Here is a 14,852-nt window from a genome sequence, read left to right on the forward strand (position 1 = left end):
AGATAAAAGTACAATTTGAGGGTTTTTTTCTAAATATCCTAATCTAATAAAATCTCAATTTTTTTTTTTCTGCTAATCCAATGTGAAGGTTTTTTTATAAATTTAATTAGCTATTTTAAATAAAAGTAAAATTTGACTGCTCTATTGAGAATGCTCTGAATAGTCGGTAATCTGAAAAACAAAAGAGAGTATAATTATTACTATTCTCATCCAGGGTGGGTTGGGTCATGAACGTTTGTTTGTATGGTGACATTATGGCCTAATCAGATTGGCCCAATTTAAAGTTGGGCCTAAGTTTTATAGTCGATGCTTAGTCCAACAAGAGTTTTCAACCTTAAAGCCGAGCCCTTACCATATCAATTCATTCATCTCTTATTTCTCGTCTAAAAAAGATTTGCCAAACATCCCCTTAAAACTCTTTTTAAAACCCACAACAAATTTCAAAAACTAGAACACAAAACATTTTAAAAAATAATAACGTATTATTATTTTTTTTAAGGGTGCAGATTGTCCATGTACAATTTTTTCAAGTAGTAATTGCTGAATACTATGTACTAAAAATAAACAGTAACAAATAAAAGATTAGGGTGACTTTGCCGCTTCCTAATGGAAGCAATCATTATTAACCGGTCACCATGAGAAACCCAAACACATTAGGGTGGTTTTGCCGCTGCCTAATGGAAGCAACCATTGTTAACGGTCACCATGAGAGCCCCAAACACATTTAGCGTCCGCACGGGGTTGCCAAATGCCAAACATATTTGGTAGCCGTGCGGTGGTTGCTAGATTACAACCACGGTGGACGGTGATGGCCATCATAGGCTAATGCCCCGTGGAGCAACACTTTTTTTTTCTTTAAAAAAAAAAAAAATTATAAATAAACTTATGTTGTAAAAGAATTGTTTTTTGAATTTTGGTTTTTCAAAATCACTCAAGATTTTACTAAATTATTATTATTATTATTTTTAATAACTCAGTAGACTTTCATTAATAAATTTCATGGACAGAGCAGTTGCTCTTCCAAAACAATATCACTGATAAAAGGAGGAGTCTCCTCTATCCATAACATATCTATGACTTGTTTAATAGCCACTTGGGCTAAAACATGGGTTGCTCAATTTCTTTTTTTATTTTTTTTAAATAAAAGGACATAAACTAGCTACCGGACATAAATATAACTTCTAAAATCACACTTTTGATCGGTAAACTCGCAATGCAAAATAGACTCTAAACCAAATCTATATAGTTTTGCTATGGCGGTTTGTTGGTTTTAGGAATTAGATCAAGTAGAAGATTTAAACATGTCCAATAAGAGATATGATACACTTTTAAAATTTTTTTTTCAAAAATTTGTTCCCGAATAATATATTACAATCTCATCAAATTTATTATCTCAAAATTAACTTTTTTTTTAAAAAAATTTAGAAAGTATTATGAAAACACACGTGTCAACGTGTCGAGATCAGAAGCTAGAGATAATTTGGACCCGACAAAAGAGGGGCTTGACCTTGCGGTTATGGTTAGCATTTAAGTGAACCAGTGGACCCAGGAGGTCTCTAGGGGCGAGTATGGTAGATGCAGAACGCGAGTGCGGCTTTGATTTCTGAAGCCCTAAGCTTCAATCGAAAAGGCTAAAACTTGTTTACTCGCTCTCCCCAAAAACTGCCAGCACCATCTGATGTTCACTAAATTTACTCTTTAATCCTCATTCTAATCCTGTAATTCTCCGAATCCCTTTCATTTTTTTTTTTTTTTTTTCCAATTCTTAGTCCTAATTATAGCTTTCCTTTTTTGCTAAGAAAATTTGTTCTACTCTTTTTCTCTCTGTTATTACTTACTGGCTCTGTTCTTCAGTGATGGTGTATTTCTTTGTTACATTTATTTTTCGAAGTGTTTTTTGAATTTTTTGAATTTTTTTTTTTTGTTAATTAGTTCTGAGAAGTGGGAATCTCACATTTTTCTTTTCTGGGTATTCTTTGTTCTCTGCTAATTTCAAATCTCATATTGTTATTCTAGTTACACGTTGCTTTGTGTAAGTGTTCGTTTGAAAGTTTCCGTTTTTATTTGTTATATGTTCTCCGAGAAGTGGATTTTGGCGTTTTACTCTTCTGGGCATTCTTTGTTGTCGGCTAATTCTTGTAATGCACTTTAATATTCTATGCAGGATCTCTTGTTTGAAAGTTCCAGTCTTGAGGGTTATATGTATCTCTGGAGTGGGTTTTTGGCATTTCATTCTTCTGAGTGTTCTTTGTTCTATTCGAATTAGCACTTGTCATATTGGTATTGCATTTCTTGTAGTTTTAAAGGATTTTGCATGAAAACTTCGTAATTTTTTTACTGTGAACTGAATATGTGAAGTGGGTGTTAGGCATTTCATTCTTCCAGGTACTTTTTGTTTGCCGCCAATTTCATTCTTGTAGTTTTGGTATTGCATTGATGTACCTTCTTTTTTTTTTTTTTAATCTGAAACTTTGAATTTTGCTGTTATAGGAATATTCGAAGTGGTTTTTTTTTTTTTTTTTTTGCATTTCCTTCTTCTGGTTTTGCTTCTTCACCAGTTTTAACTTGTGATCTTCATTATTGCACCTAACATGATGTTCCAGTTGCTTGTTAAAGTAGAACTCAGGTTTTGCATGCCAGTTACATCAATCCATTATTTTTTTGCTTTTGGTTTTAAATCATTTCCAAGTGGCAGAGGCTATAGCACATAGCCAATTTTGAAACAACCAATTTTAAGTACTAAATGTCTTACTTATCAAAAAAAAAAAAAAAAGTACTAAATGTCTTCTTTTCAGTAAGCTTGATTCTTGACGAGGATGTTAGGGATTATTATTATTTTTTCTAAATATTTTAAGTTCTTTGTTCCCTAATTGCAGTGTACTATTAGTACTATTGTACAGATGATAATAATTGAACGTAATTTTCATCTTCTTGTATTATGTTGATCTGGCTCATAATACTCTTGATGATTTCAGTTGTGATCTCATCGCCCATCTCAGTGATCATCATAGCTTAGTTTTTAGGTGGATCATATCATACAGCGATTCCGACTCTCTGGTGGAGTGAAACTTTTAGAACTAGGAGTTAGCAGTGGAAGTTGTGAAGATGAAAAACTTTTGCGGAAATTGACAAACCCATTCAGCTGGTGTAAGGAATTGCATATAATTTATAAATTACTCAAAATAATGAATATCTAAAATAGTTTGTTGATTAAATTTGATAAATGTGCAATTTTCGGCATGACAAATAGGTTAGATCTCCTTTCAGATTTCAGAAAATAGAAGCTTTGGAAGATTTTTGACATTAGTACACTAACCACCCCTGCGTCTGTCTCTATGTCTTCAACAGGTTGCAGGGTTATATAGTTCATTACGTTCAAGTTATAAAGAGGATTGTAAGTGTGCTACATGTGATTCTTGTTTAAGATCTACTCTAAAAAATCTGGTTTGTTAACATCTCAAAGAACTTATTTGAACTAGTTCTCTCTGTTCACTTTAGGATTGATCTGATTTTTTTTTTACTATAACTAAATAGTCTTGTGCTGATCAATTGATTATCTTGGAGAAATAGGTAGATATATACTAAATGCAGCACTTGTCAGAGCTGTCTCTTAAACAGGTGAATTTTCCTTTTGTCTCTCGGAAGGTGAGGTTTTTGGGTCTTTTTTTTTTGGGGTTGGTGGGGTTTGGGAGGTGGTTGTCACATTCCCCAATCCTGTTGAAGGCCAAATTTGATCTCAAATATCCAATGCAAATCCTCGTGTCTCCACCAGTCAGCTAGCTGCCAAACAGTATCTTTGAAATATGTGTGATCTTCCATGGTAGATGGACATATCAGCATACAAAGTTCCTGTGTCGCACATTACATCATGTGAGATGTGGTAATGCGTCTAATCTGCTTGCTATGTTATTACCCAATAAATGTTCTAAGAAAGGAAGAAATTCTTGATTTGGTGTAAGACCCCTATCGTTCTAGATGTGCTTCTTTGTGCAATGATATCTGAATATGCATCAAATTGTTTATTTTGGACATTTGTTGGGTTTAAACATTGCCCTAGGAAGTATAAGAAGAAACATCGGACACTACTAATTGATCTGTGTCCCTATGTGAGGTTTGAATTGTTGCTGACCCATAGAACGGTCAGGCGATCGTAGATTGGCTTGATCCCAAGAATATTCATGACATTCGCAATTTTCACTGGCCCACCACCTTTTATTGTTGATTCATTAAAGGGTCTCGTACCATTCTGTGTCCCATAATAGACTGTATGAAGCAAGGTGAATTGATGTGGGCAAGTGTTGCAACCGAGGCATTTGGGGAGATTAAAAAGAGAATGACTTCAGCCCCAGTCATGCAACTCCTAAAGTTCACGTAAGTATTCGAGGTGGAGTGCATTGCATTGGGCATTGGTATAGGTGGAGTACTTAGTGAGGAGCATCACCTGGTAGCCTATTTTAGTGAAAAACTGAATGGGGCCAAACAAAAGAATTTAACCTATGACAATATGTGGTAGTGCAAGCCTTATGCCACTGGCACCATTATTTAGTACCATAGGAGTTTGTCCTCTACTTGGACCATGAGGCCTTATGTTAGCTCAATTCCCATAAGAAACTTAATTGTAGGCATGATCGTCCAGTCGAGTTCTTGCAAGCCTAGTCATTTGTGTTGAAGCATAAGTCAGAAATTGAGAAGGTGGCAGATGCATGTAGTGGTCGAGTCACTTTACTGTGCATGATGAGTTTCAATATTATGGGTTTGAAAGACTCAAAGAGGATTATGAGTTGTGTCCTGATTTTAGAGAGGTATGCATAGCCGTAGAAGATGGACAATGCCCTATGCGGATGACACCTCCAAGATGGATATTTATTCTAAGCCAACAAACTTTGCATCTTGCAGACGTCAGTTTGAGATTTCTTAATTTGAGAGATTCACACGGGAGGCCTCTTGGGACACTTTGTTCGTAATATGATTATAAAGGAAGTGGAGCACCAGTTTTATTGGCCAAGCCTGAAAGAGTTGTTGCTAAATTGATTGGTCATTTTCGCACATGCCAGTTGGCCAAGCACATATAGCAGAACATTAGCCTTTACACTCCTCTCCCTGTGCCAAACTGCCTTTGGCAGGATGTATGGATTTTGTGCATGGCTTTCTGTGTACTTTAAAGAAGCACGATTCCATCTTTGTGGTACTGGGCCAAGATGACCCACTTCATTCCATGTGCCAAGACCTCATACGCTTCTAAAGCTGCAAAGCTCTATTTTGACGAGATTGTCAAACTATAGTCTTGGGAGGACCATAGTATCTGATAATGACGTTGGATTCATGAGTTATTTCTGGAAAATCCTTTGGCACATGGTTGGGATAAAATTGAAGTTCTCCACTTCCTTCCATCCCTAGATAGATGGCCAAACTAAAGTGGTCAATCTAATCTAGGAGATCTTTTAAGATGCCTGGTGGGTGACCACAATAGGGAGCTGGGATTGATTCTCCCAACAACCCAATTTGCTTCAAAAAGTTCTGTCAGCCGGTCTATAGGCATGAGTCCTTTTGAAGTCGTCCATGGTTATAACCTTAGAAACCTTTAGACCTTCTCCAGATGTCTCCACATGGTAGGATTATTGAGTCAGCTGAAGCATTTGCACATGTTCAGGACTTGCATAATAAGATCAATAAGTAAATTCAAGCAAGTAATGCCCAATACAAACTTCAAGCTGATTTACATAGGCAGCACATTGCACTTAACATAGGAGATTATGTCATGGTCCTGATTAGACCTGAACAGTTCCCACCTAGGTCCATTTGAAAATTGCAAGCTTGTAGTGCTGGGCCATTCAAAGTGTTGCAGAGGGTTGGACCCGATGTGTATGTCATTGACATCCCACCCGACTATGGTATTAGCTCCACATTTAATGTAAACGATCTAGTTGCCTTGCTTTAGTATGGTACTGCTGATGTATATTTGGATCATGATTGTAATGCTGTAAGTTCAAGGACTTTGATTAGGTTAACACATCTAGTGATTATTTGCTCTCACTCTCTCTCAGCAAAACTGGAATTAATTTAATATATGGCTGGGTTTTCTTTATATATATATTTTTAAAATGATTCTGAATGATTGTTGTTCATTTTTTATCCACATGTTTATTTGGTTAAAATGCTCTCTTTTTTTTTTTTTTTTTTTTTTTTTGCTAGTAATAAGTTTCTACTTTTTTTAAATCTTTACATATTTTATTTTGTTTGATTTGAATAATTCTAGGTGGCCTACTTATGTCCTACAAAGAATGATGTGGCTATGATCAAATGATGATTTTAATAGCCACATCATTCTTAGTAGGGCACAAGTAGGCCACCTAGAAGTACTCGTTTGATTTACATATGAAATATATTAATTCTGGAGCTTTTAGATGGCTTTGGATTATTCTTTAATTTACTTCTAACAGTTGCACATTTTCTTCTTCACTTCTCAGGTACATATGTGAATAGTTTGATTTCCGAAAGAAAATAGAAATAAACGTTCTTTATGGGGATAGATCTTGAGCAGCCTTCAGGAGAATACCATATGGAAGAAAATAGGTCCAATGTGAATGTTAATATGGAGGATGGTGGAGATGAAGGGCATGATAGAGATGGATCGAACATAGTTACTCCTTGTGTTACTGGAAATGATAAGGAAAACACAGGACCAAATGTAAATGGAAGAATATCAGATGGTAGAAACAAGGGGCATGCTGGAGAAGGAATAAACTTGAATTCTTGCAAAAGCTTGGAGCCTCATGATGGAATGGAATTTGAATCTAAGGAGGAAGCTTTTTCATTCTATAAAGAATATGCCAAGTCTGTGGGATTTGCTGCTGTAATAAAGGCTAGCCGTCGATCCAGAATATCCGGAAAATTTATTGATGCAAAATTTGCATGTACTAGATATGGAAGCAAGCGAGAACGAAAAACAGATGAAACCATGGAACCTGTTCCAAATATTGACAGTGCAACAAATGTTCCTGTAAAAAGAAGACGAGGTAGAATTAATCTATCTTGGACAAAAACAGATTGCAAGGCCTGCATGCATGTTAAGAAAAGGCAAGATGGTAGATGGATTATCTGTAGTTTCATAAAGGACCATAACCATGAAATTTTTCCAGACCAAGCCTATTATTTTCGGGGTCATAGGAATTTAGATCTAGATGGTAGTAACGTTGATGCCTTGCATGCTATCCGGGCAAGAACAAAAAAGATGTATGTTACAATGTCTAGGCAATCTGGTGGCTACAAGAAAGTTGACAAGCAGAAAGGCGGCATCACAAATCAATTAGATAGTGGAAAGCACTTGGATTTAGAAGAAGGAGATGCTCAAGTTATGCTTGAGCAGTTCATGTATATGCAAGAAGAGAATCCTAACTTCTTTTATGCAATAGATCTAAATGAAGAGCAGCGTCTGAGAAATGTTTTCTGGGTCGACGCAAAAGGCAGGCTTGATTATGGCAGTTTTGGTGATGTAGTTTTTTTTGACACCACCCATATCAAGAGTGAATACAAATTGCCGTTTGCTCCCTTTATTGGTGTGAACCATCATTTTCAGTTCCTTTCGCTTGGGTGTGCATTATTGTCCGAAGAGACTAAATCAACATATGTTTGGTTGATGCGGGCTTGGCTTAGAGCAATGGGTGGACGGGCTCCTAGAGTGATATTGTCTGACCAAGACAAAGCCCTGAAAGAAGCTATTGCAGAGGTCTTTCCTGATTCTCGTCATTGTTTTTGTTTGTGGCATATACTGAGCAAAATTAATGAGAAGCTCAGTTATGTAATAAGGCAACATGAAAATTTTATGACTAAATTTGACAAATGCATTTTTAAGTCTTGGACAGATGAACAGTTTGAAAGGAGATGGTGGAAGATGGTTGATAAATTCAATTTAAGAAATGACATATGGTTTCAATCTTTGTATGAAGATCGTGGACGATGGATACCTACATATATGAAAGACATTTTTTTGGCAGGTATGTCTACAACCCAACGATCAGAAAGCATAAACTGTTTCTTTGACAAATACATGCAAAGGAAAACTACATTGAAGGAGTTCTTAGAGCAGTATAAAGCGATTATAAGGGAAAAGTGTGAAGAGGAAGCAAAAGCAGATTTTGAAAGTTGGCATAAGCAACCAGGTTTGAAATCTCCATCACCTTTTGGGAAACAATTGGCAACTTCGTACACACATGCGATATTCAGGAAATTCCAGAATGAGGTTTTGGGAGTAGTTGCTTGTCATCCAAGAAAAGAAAGTGAAGATGGAGCAACCAAAACTTTTAGGGTTCAAGATTTTGAAGAGAATCAAGATTTTATTGTGGTGTGGAATGAAACAACGTCAGATATATCTTGCTTGTGCCGTTTATTTGAATTCAGTGGTTTCCTTTGTAGGCATGTAATGATTGTTCTGCAAATGTCTGGTGTACACAGCATTCCATCTCAGTATGTATTGAAACGTTGGACAAAAGATGCAAAGAGTAGACAAACAACAAGGGAAGTTTCAGTTGTTGAGTGTAGGGTTCAACGCTACAATGATTTATGTCAACGGGCCTTTAAGTTGGGTGATGAAGCATCTTTATCCTCAGAGACTTACAATATTGCGTTGAAGGCACTCGAAGAAGCTTTGAGAAAGTGTGAGTGTGTAAATAACTCAATTCAGAGTGTAATAGAACCAAGCTCACCATCAATTCGTGGTCCTCAAGGAGTTGAAGAAGTGAACCAAACTAGCAGCTCTAGCAAGACAAATAAAAAAAACAGTGCATCCAAAAAACGACAGGTTAGTTAAGTTTTTGGTGGTTATTAATTTAATCTTGAAACTTTATTATGAATTTTTGTAAATGTATTTTTTATTTGAGCAGGTTTTTTTTTGTAATTTTAGGTACATTCAGAGCCAGAGGTCATATCAATTGGAACCCATGACAACTGGCAACCAGTGGTTCGTAATGTCATTGTTTAGACTAGCTCATTTTATCTAAAGAAATGCAGGTTCTGGTATTAAATTTTAAAGGAGCATCTTGATGTGGGTTCCATACTTGTTGTAGGGACACACGAATTTACGAGCACACGTGCTTGATATGTCGTATGAATCGCAAGAGAGCATGCAAGACATGGTATGATGTGGTTTAAATCTACCATTATGCATGTAACAGGAAGACATTCTTGTTTTCAACACTACTCATTTGACTATGACTGTCACTTAGCATTAGAGTTTTTTCATTTGTTTCCATATATTTATTATAGGAACAACTGAACTCAAGGGCTGCCTTTGATGGCTATTTTGGCACTCAACAAATCGTGCAGGGAATGGTAAGATCCTACTTTTATTTGTTATTGGTTTATTTATTTACCTTATTATTACCATAATAGTATGGAGTTCCATCAAGGAACCATAGATAAGTATTTCCAACAGCATAACTTTTATGTTTATCAATAATTTCTTTTACCCATCTTTTGCTTCTCATAGGGACAATTAAACTCAATAGTTCCAAGTCGCGATGAATATTACAGCAACCAACATAACATGCAAGGGCTGGTAATCGATATTTGACTAATTGATTTTTTGGATATTGTTTTGTTATGTCTATAAATGCAATACCTAAATTGGGCTCTTATTTTTTGTTGTAGGGACAACTGAACTCAATTGCACCTATCCATGATGGCCATTACCTCACTCAACAAAGGTTGCATGGGATGGTATGGCGTTCTATCATGTTAGTTGTAGTTTTGTTGGCTTTTGAGTATTAAGGGTTTTCGATGTTCTACGAGGCTTTTGTTTAGGTTGGGTCAGTGGCATGTTGCGCCTTTCTTGTATACTGCGTGTGTACACAGGGGCGTCTTATGCTTTTTTTAATATAATTTGCGTTACTTATTAAAAAAAAAAAAGTTATAGTTTTGTTGGCTGATATATTTTGATGACGTGGAACACCTTCAAGGTAGAGCCACATCGTGACCCAACTGTTGCGGCAACTGTTGGGTAAACTACAGATACATGATCCCGCCCGCAAGAACTGTGTATCGGTTAAGTGAGGACTTGAACAACTAATCTCGTGATATTAACCAAATGAGTCGATTATTGTTGTTGACCCATGCGGGCTTTTGTTGGCTTGATATATATGTCAAGGAAGTCATCTAAAAATAAAAGAAAGAGGACAATTCACATTTCTCTGGGCCATTTGTGTTATGGATACCTTGATATACCCCAAAGATTTTGGGGATCCTTGGATTATTAGTATTGTTGATTATCAAAACCTTGCTACTATGTGTTTAATAAATAATGATACTCTGTTTCATGCAGGGGCAGTTGCATTTCAGACCACAAACTACACAGACTTGTTTTGATGTGCAGGATAGTTTGCAAGATATGGTACTTAACATCATCATTAGGATTTTTCTAGCTTTTTGCTTTCCATGGATTTACTTAAATTATTGTTGATTACCCTTCTTGTTCCAGGACCAGTCTCACATGGGACCCTCACAGCTGCATGGCATGGCATCGAAACATATCCATGCAAAACACCTCTCTCGTTAATAGCTTTCTGATAAAGGTTGGTGATAATAATTTGTGTTATTATTATCTGCTTTATTTTATTTTTTTTGTTGGTAACTTGTCAATGAGTTTTAATGATAATATTCTGTTACTTTCACAGGTGGAGATGAATTATCTCATTGTAGAGTACAAGCCAACGACAACGAACTTTTGTTTTTTGTTTTTTGTTTTTTTCCTGCATTGACATTGGTAATTATAATGCCAGATGGACAATTCTTAATTATTTTATCCGCTTAAATATATGTGAAAATACCATAACCTAGAAACACCGATCGATGTTCTCTCAATAGGACTTAAAAAAATCTTGTGAGAAGCACTTGCTATTAAATTCTCTGTAAGTGCCTGTAGTTGGCCGGCCACCTTACCTAAACCAATCATTATATGGGTCCCGGCAATTGCTCTTCTATCATAGTCTACTATATATTATGAAATTAAATATTCTTGCATTTATTGCTATTTTACCGTTCATTCTAGTTTTACTATATCTCATGGAATCTGTAGGTATATGTGGGATTTTAACAATTTTACTCTTATAATTTTAAAAATATATGCAAAATGAATGAATGAATTTGGATAGTTAATATGAGAGAAGATATATGAGTTTTACTTGTTCGAGTAGGTAGTCAGACAGTTTAAAATTTATTTAAGCAGGTGAATCTCATATATATTCTCTTATATTAACTGTTCAAATTATAGTGAATCCGAATCTAATTCAAAGCTGCTCAACTTCCCTAACTAGCTTCTGCACATTTTTTTTCTAATGACCTGTTAGTACGATGAATCCCATAATCAAAACAAACAATTAGAAAAAAACAAATTATGTAAAATATATTTTAAAAAAAACGTACAAAAAAAAATGTAAAATATGAAAGCACACTTTGTTATAGTTTCTTAAATATGGAATCAAAGAATTATCCTATTTTTTTTTTTGAAAGAAGAATTTGGAATGATGTATATGTCGGCTTCAATTAGATAACGATTACAACCTAAGATTAGGATTAACGGTCACCATCTCCCTAACTGGCCATCAACAACTCTTGTCTCCCATCAATGAGAAAAAAAAGTTCAACAACTATCTATCAACTTTTTGGTTCAACTCCTCCCTCTCTCTCATATTTTTTCATAGCCTAGGATTAGGATTAACAGTAATCTCGATTCTGATTGGTCAGTGCTCGACCCCACACTTAAATTAACTCAAGAAGATCAAATTTTTCTGAAGGAAATTTCTTGGTGCTTGCCAGCAAGAAAATAATGATTATCTGGGCAATTTCAAACAAAGAAAAATAAAATAAAAAGGACAACATATTTCTAATCCAAAGCATTCTAAATTTCAAATTCGTACAAGAATGGCTGTTTGGATACAAGCAATGGGAGTGTATTTGGATTGGATTAGAAGGAAATTACTGTAGTTTCCACTAGTGTACTAAAGCCTTGTTTGGTTTCCAATTTCTTTTTGTTTTTGTTTTAAGCAGAAATTCATATGCAATTATGTGAAAAAAATTCTAAGTTTTACCCCGTTGTTTTTGTTTTTCCCATGAAATCCATTAAGTACAAATTTCAAGCACTTAAAACATTAATTATAGGAGGAATGCTAGGCTTACAAAAAAATTTTACACAAAAACTTTTATAAACTGATGTGGCACAACATGATTGAATATATGATAAGTTCAAATTTTGAAAAACCTAATCATATTGTGCCACACCAGATAGTAAAAATTTTTCTGTAAAATTTGTTTGTAAGCCTAACACTCCTCTAATTATAGACAGGGCGAACCAACATAGGTTCTAATTTTTTATTTTATTTTTTAAAAAAATTCTATAGAAATACTATTTCTTATATTGTGCCCTGTCAAATGTTTAATTTTTCACCCTCATATGACATGTCTACTATTATGTCAAATATTTTTAATTTTAAACTTGGGATGCGTCTTGAACGCGCTTACTGTTTGGAAGCAAAACATCATTTTTAAAAACACACAAATACACTGATTTAATATGAAATTGAATTTAAAACTTGCCTATTTTTATTTCACATAAACACGAATGTGCACACACATAAAGAGACTATATATATATATATATCTTCGGACCCCCCAAATACAAAATCCTGATTATAAACTCCTTCTCCAGGCTTTGTTGCCTTAATGCACAAGTCATTATATTAGGTTGAATTACATGAACTTTGCAAATACTTTCTTTTTTGTTTTTTTTGTTTTTGGTTTTTCCATTATCACACCTTAATACAATAAATATTAATTTCTTAATGCAATAAATATTTACCTAACATATCTTAAGACATAGACTTATATTCTGTTGTACACACTATGCTCAAGCAAGATCCAACGAGGCAAGATTTGAGTGCTTAATTTCTTTGTTGATTGACGAAAGCACCTTTACAAATATGTTATGGCAATAATGAAGTGCTGCCATGGCCCAATCAAAAAATGAGCACATGTTAAGAATTTGTTGGGGGTAAGCATGAGAGAAGAAGAATCCATTAAGCAAAGAGAAAAAGCATGAGTAGGTGAAACCTAACGAGCTTAAAATTATGGAGTAGTTGTTGAAGAACTTCCAACTTTCTCTTATTTAATCCATAATCATTGAAGACTTGCTGTGTTTTCTTTGACTCAAACACTGCCCTGTTCAACAGCTTTTATCTATAAATACACAGGTTTTCCATGCAAGATTTATCACCCATCACCATTAAAGCAAAATATTAGATATGATGAAAGGAGTCCATTTCCTTGCAATTGTGGCTCTCTTGTCCCTCACATCCTCCCTTGTCTCTGCCTATGATCCCAGCCCTCTTCAAGACATTTGTGTAGCAATTGATGATCCCAAGTCTGCTGGTATATATATACATATATAGTTTTTACTTATTTATTTATCAAGCTTCTGCATATATATATATAATGGTTCTGATCATGTTAAGTATTAAAGCTCATTACATTCTGCTTAGAAGCAAGATTGTTAGTTGTATGGCATCTTAGAAACTGTTATTATGAATGTGTCACTTTTCTTTTTCTTTTAGTACTGACAAAGATTTCTTTCTTGCAGTGTTTGTGAATGGAAAATTCTGCAAGAATTTTACGGTTGCCAATGCCGATGATTTCTTCTTCCAAGGGCTTCAGATTCCTAGAAATACGGCCAATCCACTTGGGTCGAATGTTACTCTTGTGACTGTGGACCTGATTCCAGGCCTCAACACTTTAGGGTTATCCATAGTTCGCATTGACTATGCACCATATGGCGTAAACCCTCCCCACACTCACCCTCGTGCCTCTGAGATTCTAATAGTCATAGAGGGTACTTTGTACGTTGGTTTTGTCACATCCAACCCGGAAAACCGTCTTTTCTCCAAAGTTCTAAACAAGGGAGATGTGTTTGTGTTTCCAATTGGTCTCATTCACTTCCAGTTCAACGTGGGGCACACCAATGCTGTAGCCTTTTCTGGTCTAAGCAGCCAAAATCCAGGTGTTATAACGATAGCAAACGCTGTTTTCGGATCCAATCCTCCTATCAATCCTAATGTTCTCGCCAAGGCCTTCCAACTTGACCTGAAGACTATTGAATATCTTCAGAAAACGTTCTAATTAATGGAACAACAACTAAGAAACTTATGGAACTGTTATGGCCTTCATCTTTTAGGCATGTTAGCCTCATTCCATCGTATTGATAATAGAATAAAAAGTTGCCTATGTAACTCTCTCTAGGTGGAGTTGAGGTATAATATAATATTGGTGTTTGTCGAGAACCTCTCTCTCTCTAAGTAAAACACATAAAGATATGGATGCAAGACAGAAGGGACTTGCCAACAAAATAGATCAAAACAACAAATTAAAATACTTCTCTTGTTAATTCAGTGTTTCACCGAAATAATGAAGAGAAGGGGTTGAACCAGAGTCTCACTGCGGTGATGACTGGAGGCGGTCGGCAACGGTGACCGGAGATATGCCTAATTAAATAACAATATACTAAAATGAAGGCCAACAATATGGTGGAAAAAGTCAACTACGGGATGAAATAAAAGTCAACTATGAGCCATAAATGAGGTCAATTATGGGCCTTAAATGCAAAGAACGAACACCAGTTCTTTTTCTTTCAACTGATGTTTTTTTTTTACCAGCCACAAAATTAGAAGAGAACGAACACCCATTAATTCTACACAATAAAAGGTCTAATCAACTCCTCATTGTATTATGGAGTACATACTTACCATCATATATCGGCAAGAGATTGAGCACTACAGGAAAATAATCATAGTGAGAGACAAAACGATAAGAGA

General features: G+C 35.4%; 2 protein-coding genes across 4 annotated transcripts; both read left to right on the forward strand.

The window, feature by feature from the left end:
• The first annotated feature begins 1,541 nt into the window (after positions 1–1,541).
• On the forward strand, positions 1,542–11,015 carry LOC132171329 (protein FAR-RED IMPAIRED RESPONSE 1-like). 3 transcript variants are annotated; one of them, XM_059582618.1, is made up of 11 exons: positions 2,799–3,147; positions 3,349–3,394; positions 6,468–8,797; positions 8,900–8,956; positions 9,063–9,131; positions 9,262–9,327; positions 9,485–9,553; positions 9,646–9,714; positions 10,316–10,384; positions 10,472–10,565; positions 10,668–11,015. In XM_059582618.1, the coding sequence occupies exons 3-10, from the start codon at positions 6,521–6,523 to the stop codon at positions 10,547–10,549; spliced, it is 2,754 nt and encodes a 917-aa protein (XP_059438601.1). In that variant the 5' UTR covers positions 2,799–3,147; positions 3,349–3,394; positions 6,468–6,520; the 3' UTR covers positions 10,550–10,565; positions 10,668–11,015. The 3 variants fall into 3 exon arrangements, with proteins under 3 accessions (XP_059438600.1, XP_059438601.1, XP_059438603.1); XM_059582617.1 differs by lacking the exons at positions 2,799–3,147; positions 3,349–3,394 and adding an exon at positions 1,542–1,718; XM_059582620.1 differs by lacking the exons at positions 2,799–3,147; positions 3,349–3,394 and adding an exon at positions 3,733–3,880.
• Positions 11,016–13,262: 2,247 nt separating this feature from the next.
• Positions 13,263–14,302, forward strand: LOC132171856 (germin-like protein subfamily 1 member 13). The gene is made up of 2 exons (XM_059583268.1): positions 13,263–13,416; positions 13,625–14,302. Exons 1-2 carry the CDS (start codon positions 13,290–13,292, stop codon positions 14,158–14,160), a joined length of 663 nt encoding a protein of 220 aa, XP_059439251.1. The 5' UTR covers positions 13,263–13,289; the 3' UTR covers positions 14,161–14,302.
• Positions 14,303–14,852: the final 550 nt, after the last annotated feature.

The sequence above is a fragment of the Corylus avellana genome, chromosome ca2 (assembly GCF_901000735.1).
Source record: "Corylus avellana chromosome ca2, CavTom2PMs-1.0".
NCBI classification, from domain to species: domain Eukaryota; kingdom Viridiplantae; phylum Streptophyta; class Magnoliopsida; order Fagales; family Betulaceae; genus Corylus; species Corylus avellana.

Coding starts and splice junctions, on each gene's coding strand:
- LOC132171329 (XM_059582617.1), top strand. CDS start 6,521: ATGGGGATAGATCTTGAGCAGCCTTCAGGAGAATACCATATGGAAGAA. Junction 9,132..9,261: donor AAGAGAGCATGCAAGACATG/GTATGATGTGGT, acceptor TATTTATTATAG/GAACAACTGAACTCAAGGGC. Junction 10,385..10,471: donor AGGATAGTTTGCAAGATATG/GTACTTAACATC, acceptor TTCTTGTTCCAG/GACCAGTCTCACATGGGACC.
- LOC132171856 (XM_059583268.1), top strand. CDS start 13,290: ATGATGAAAGGAGTCCATTTCCTTGCAATTGTGGCTCTCTTGTCCCTC. Junction 13,417..13,624: donor TGATGATCCCAAGTCTGCTG/GTATATATATAC, acceptor TCTTTCTTGCAG/TGTTTGTGAATGGAAAATTC.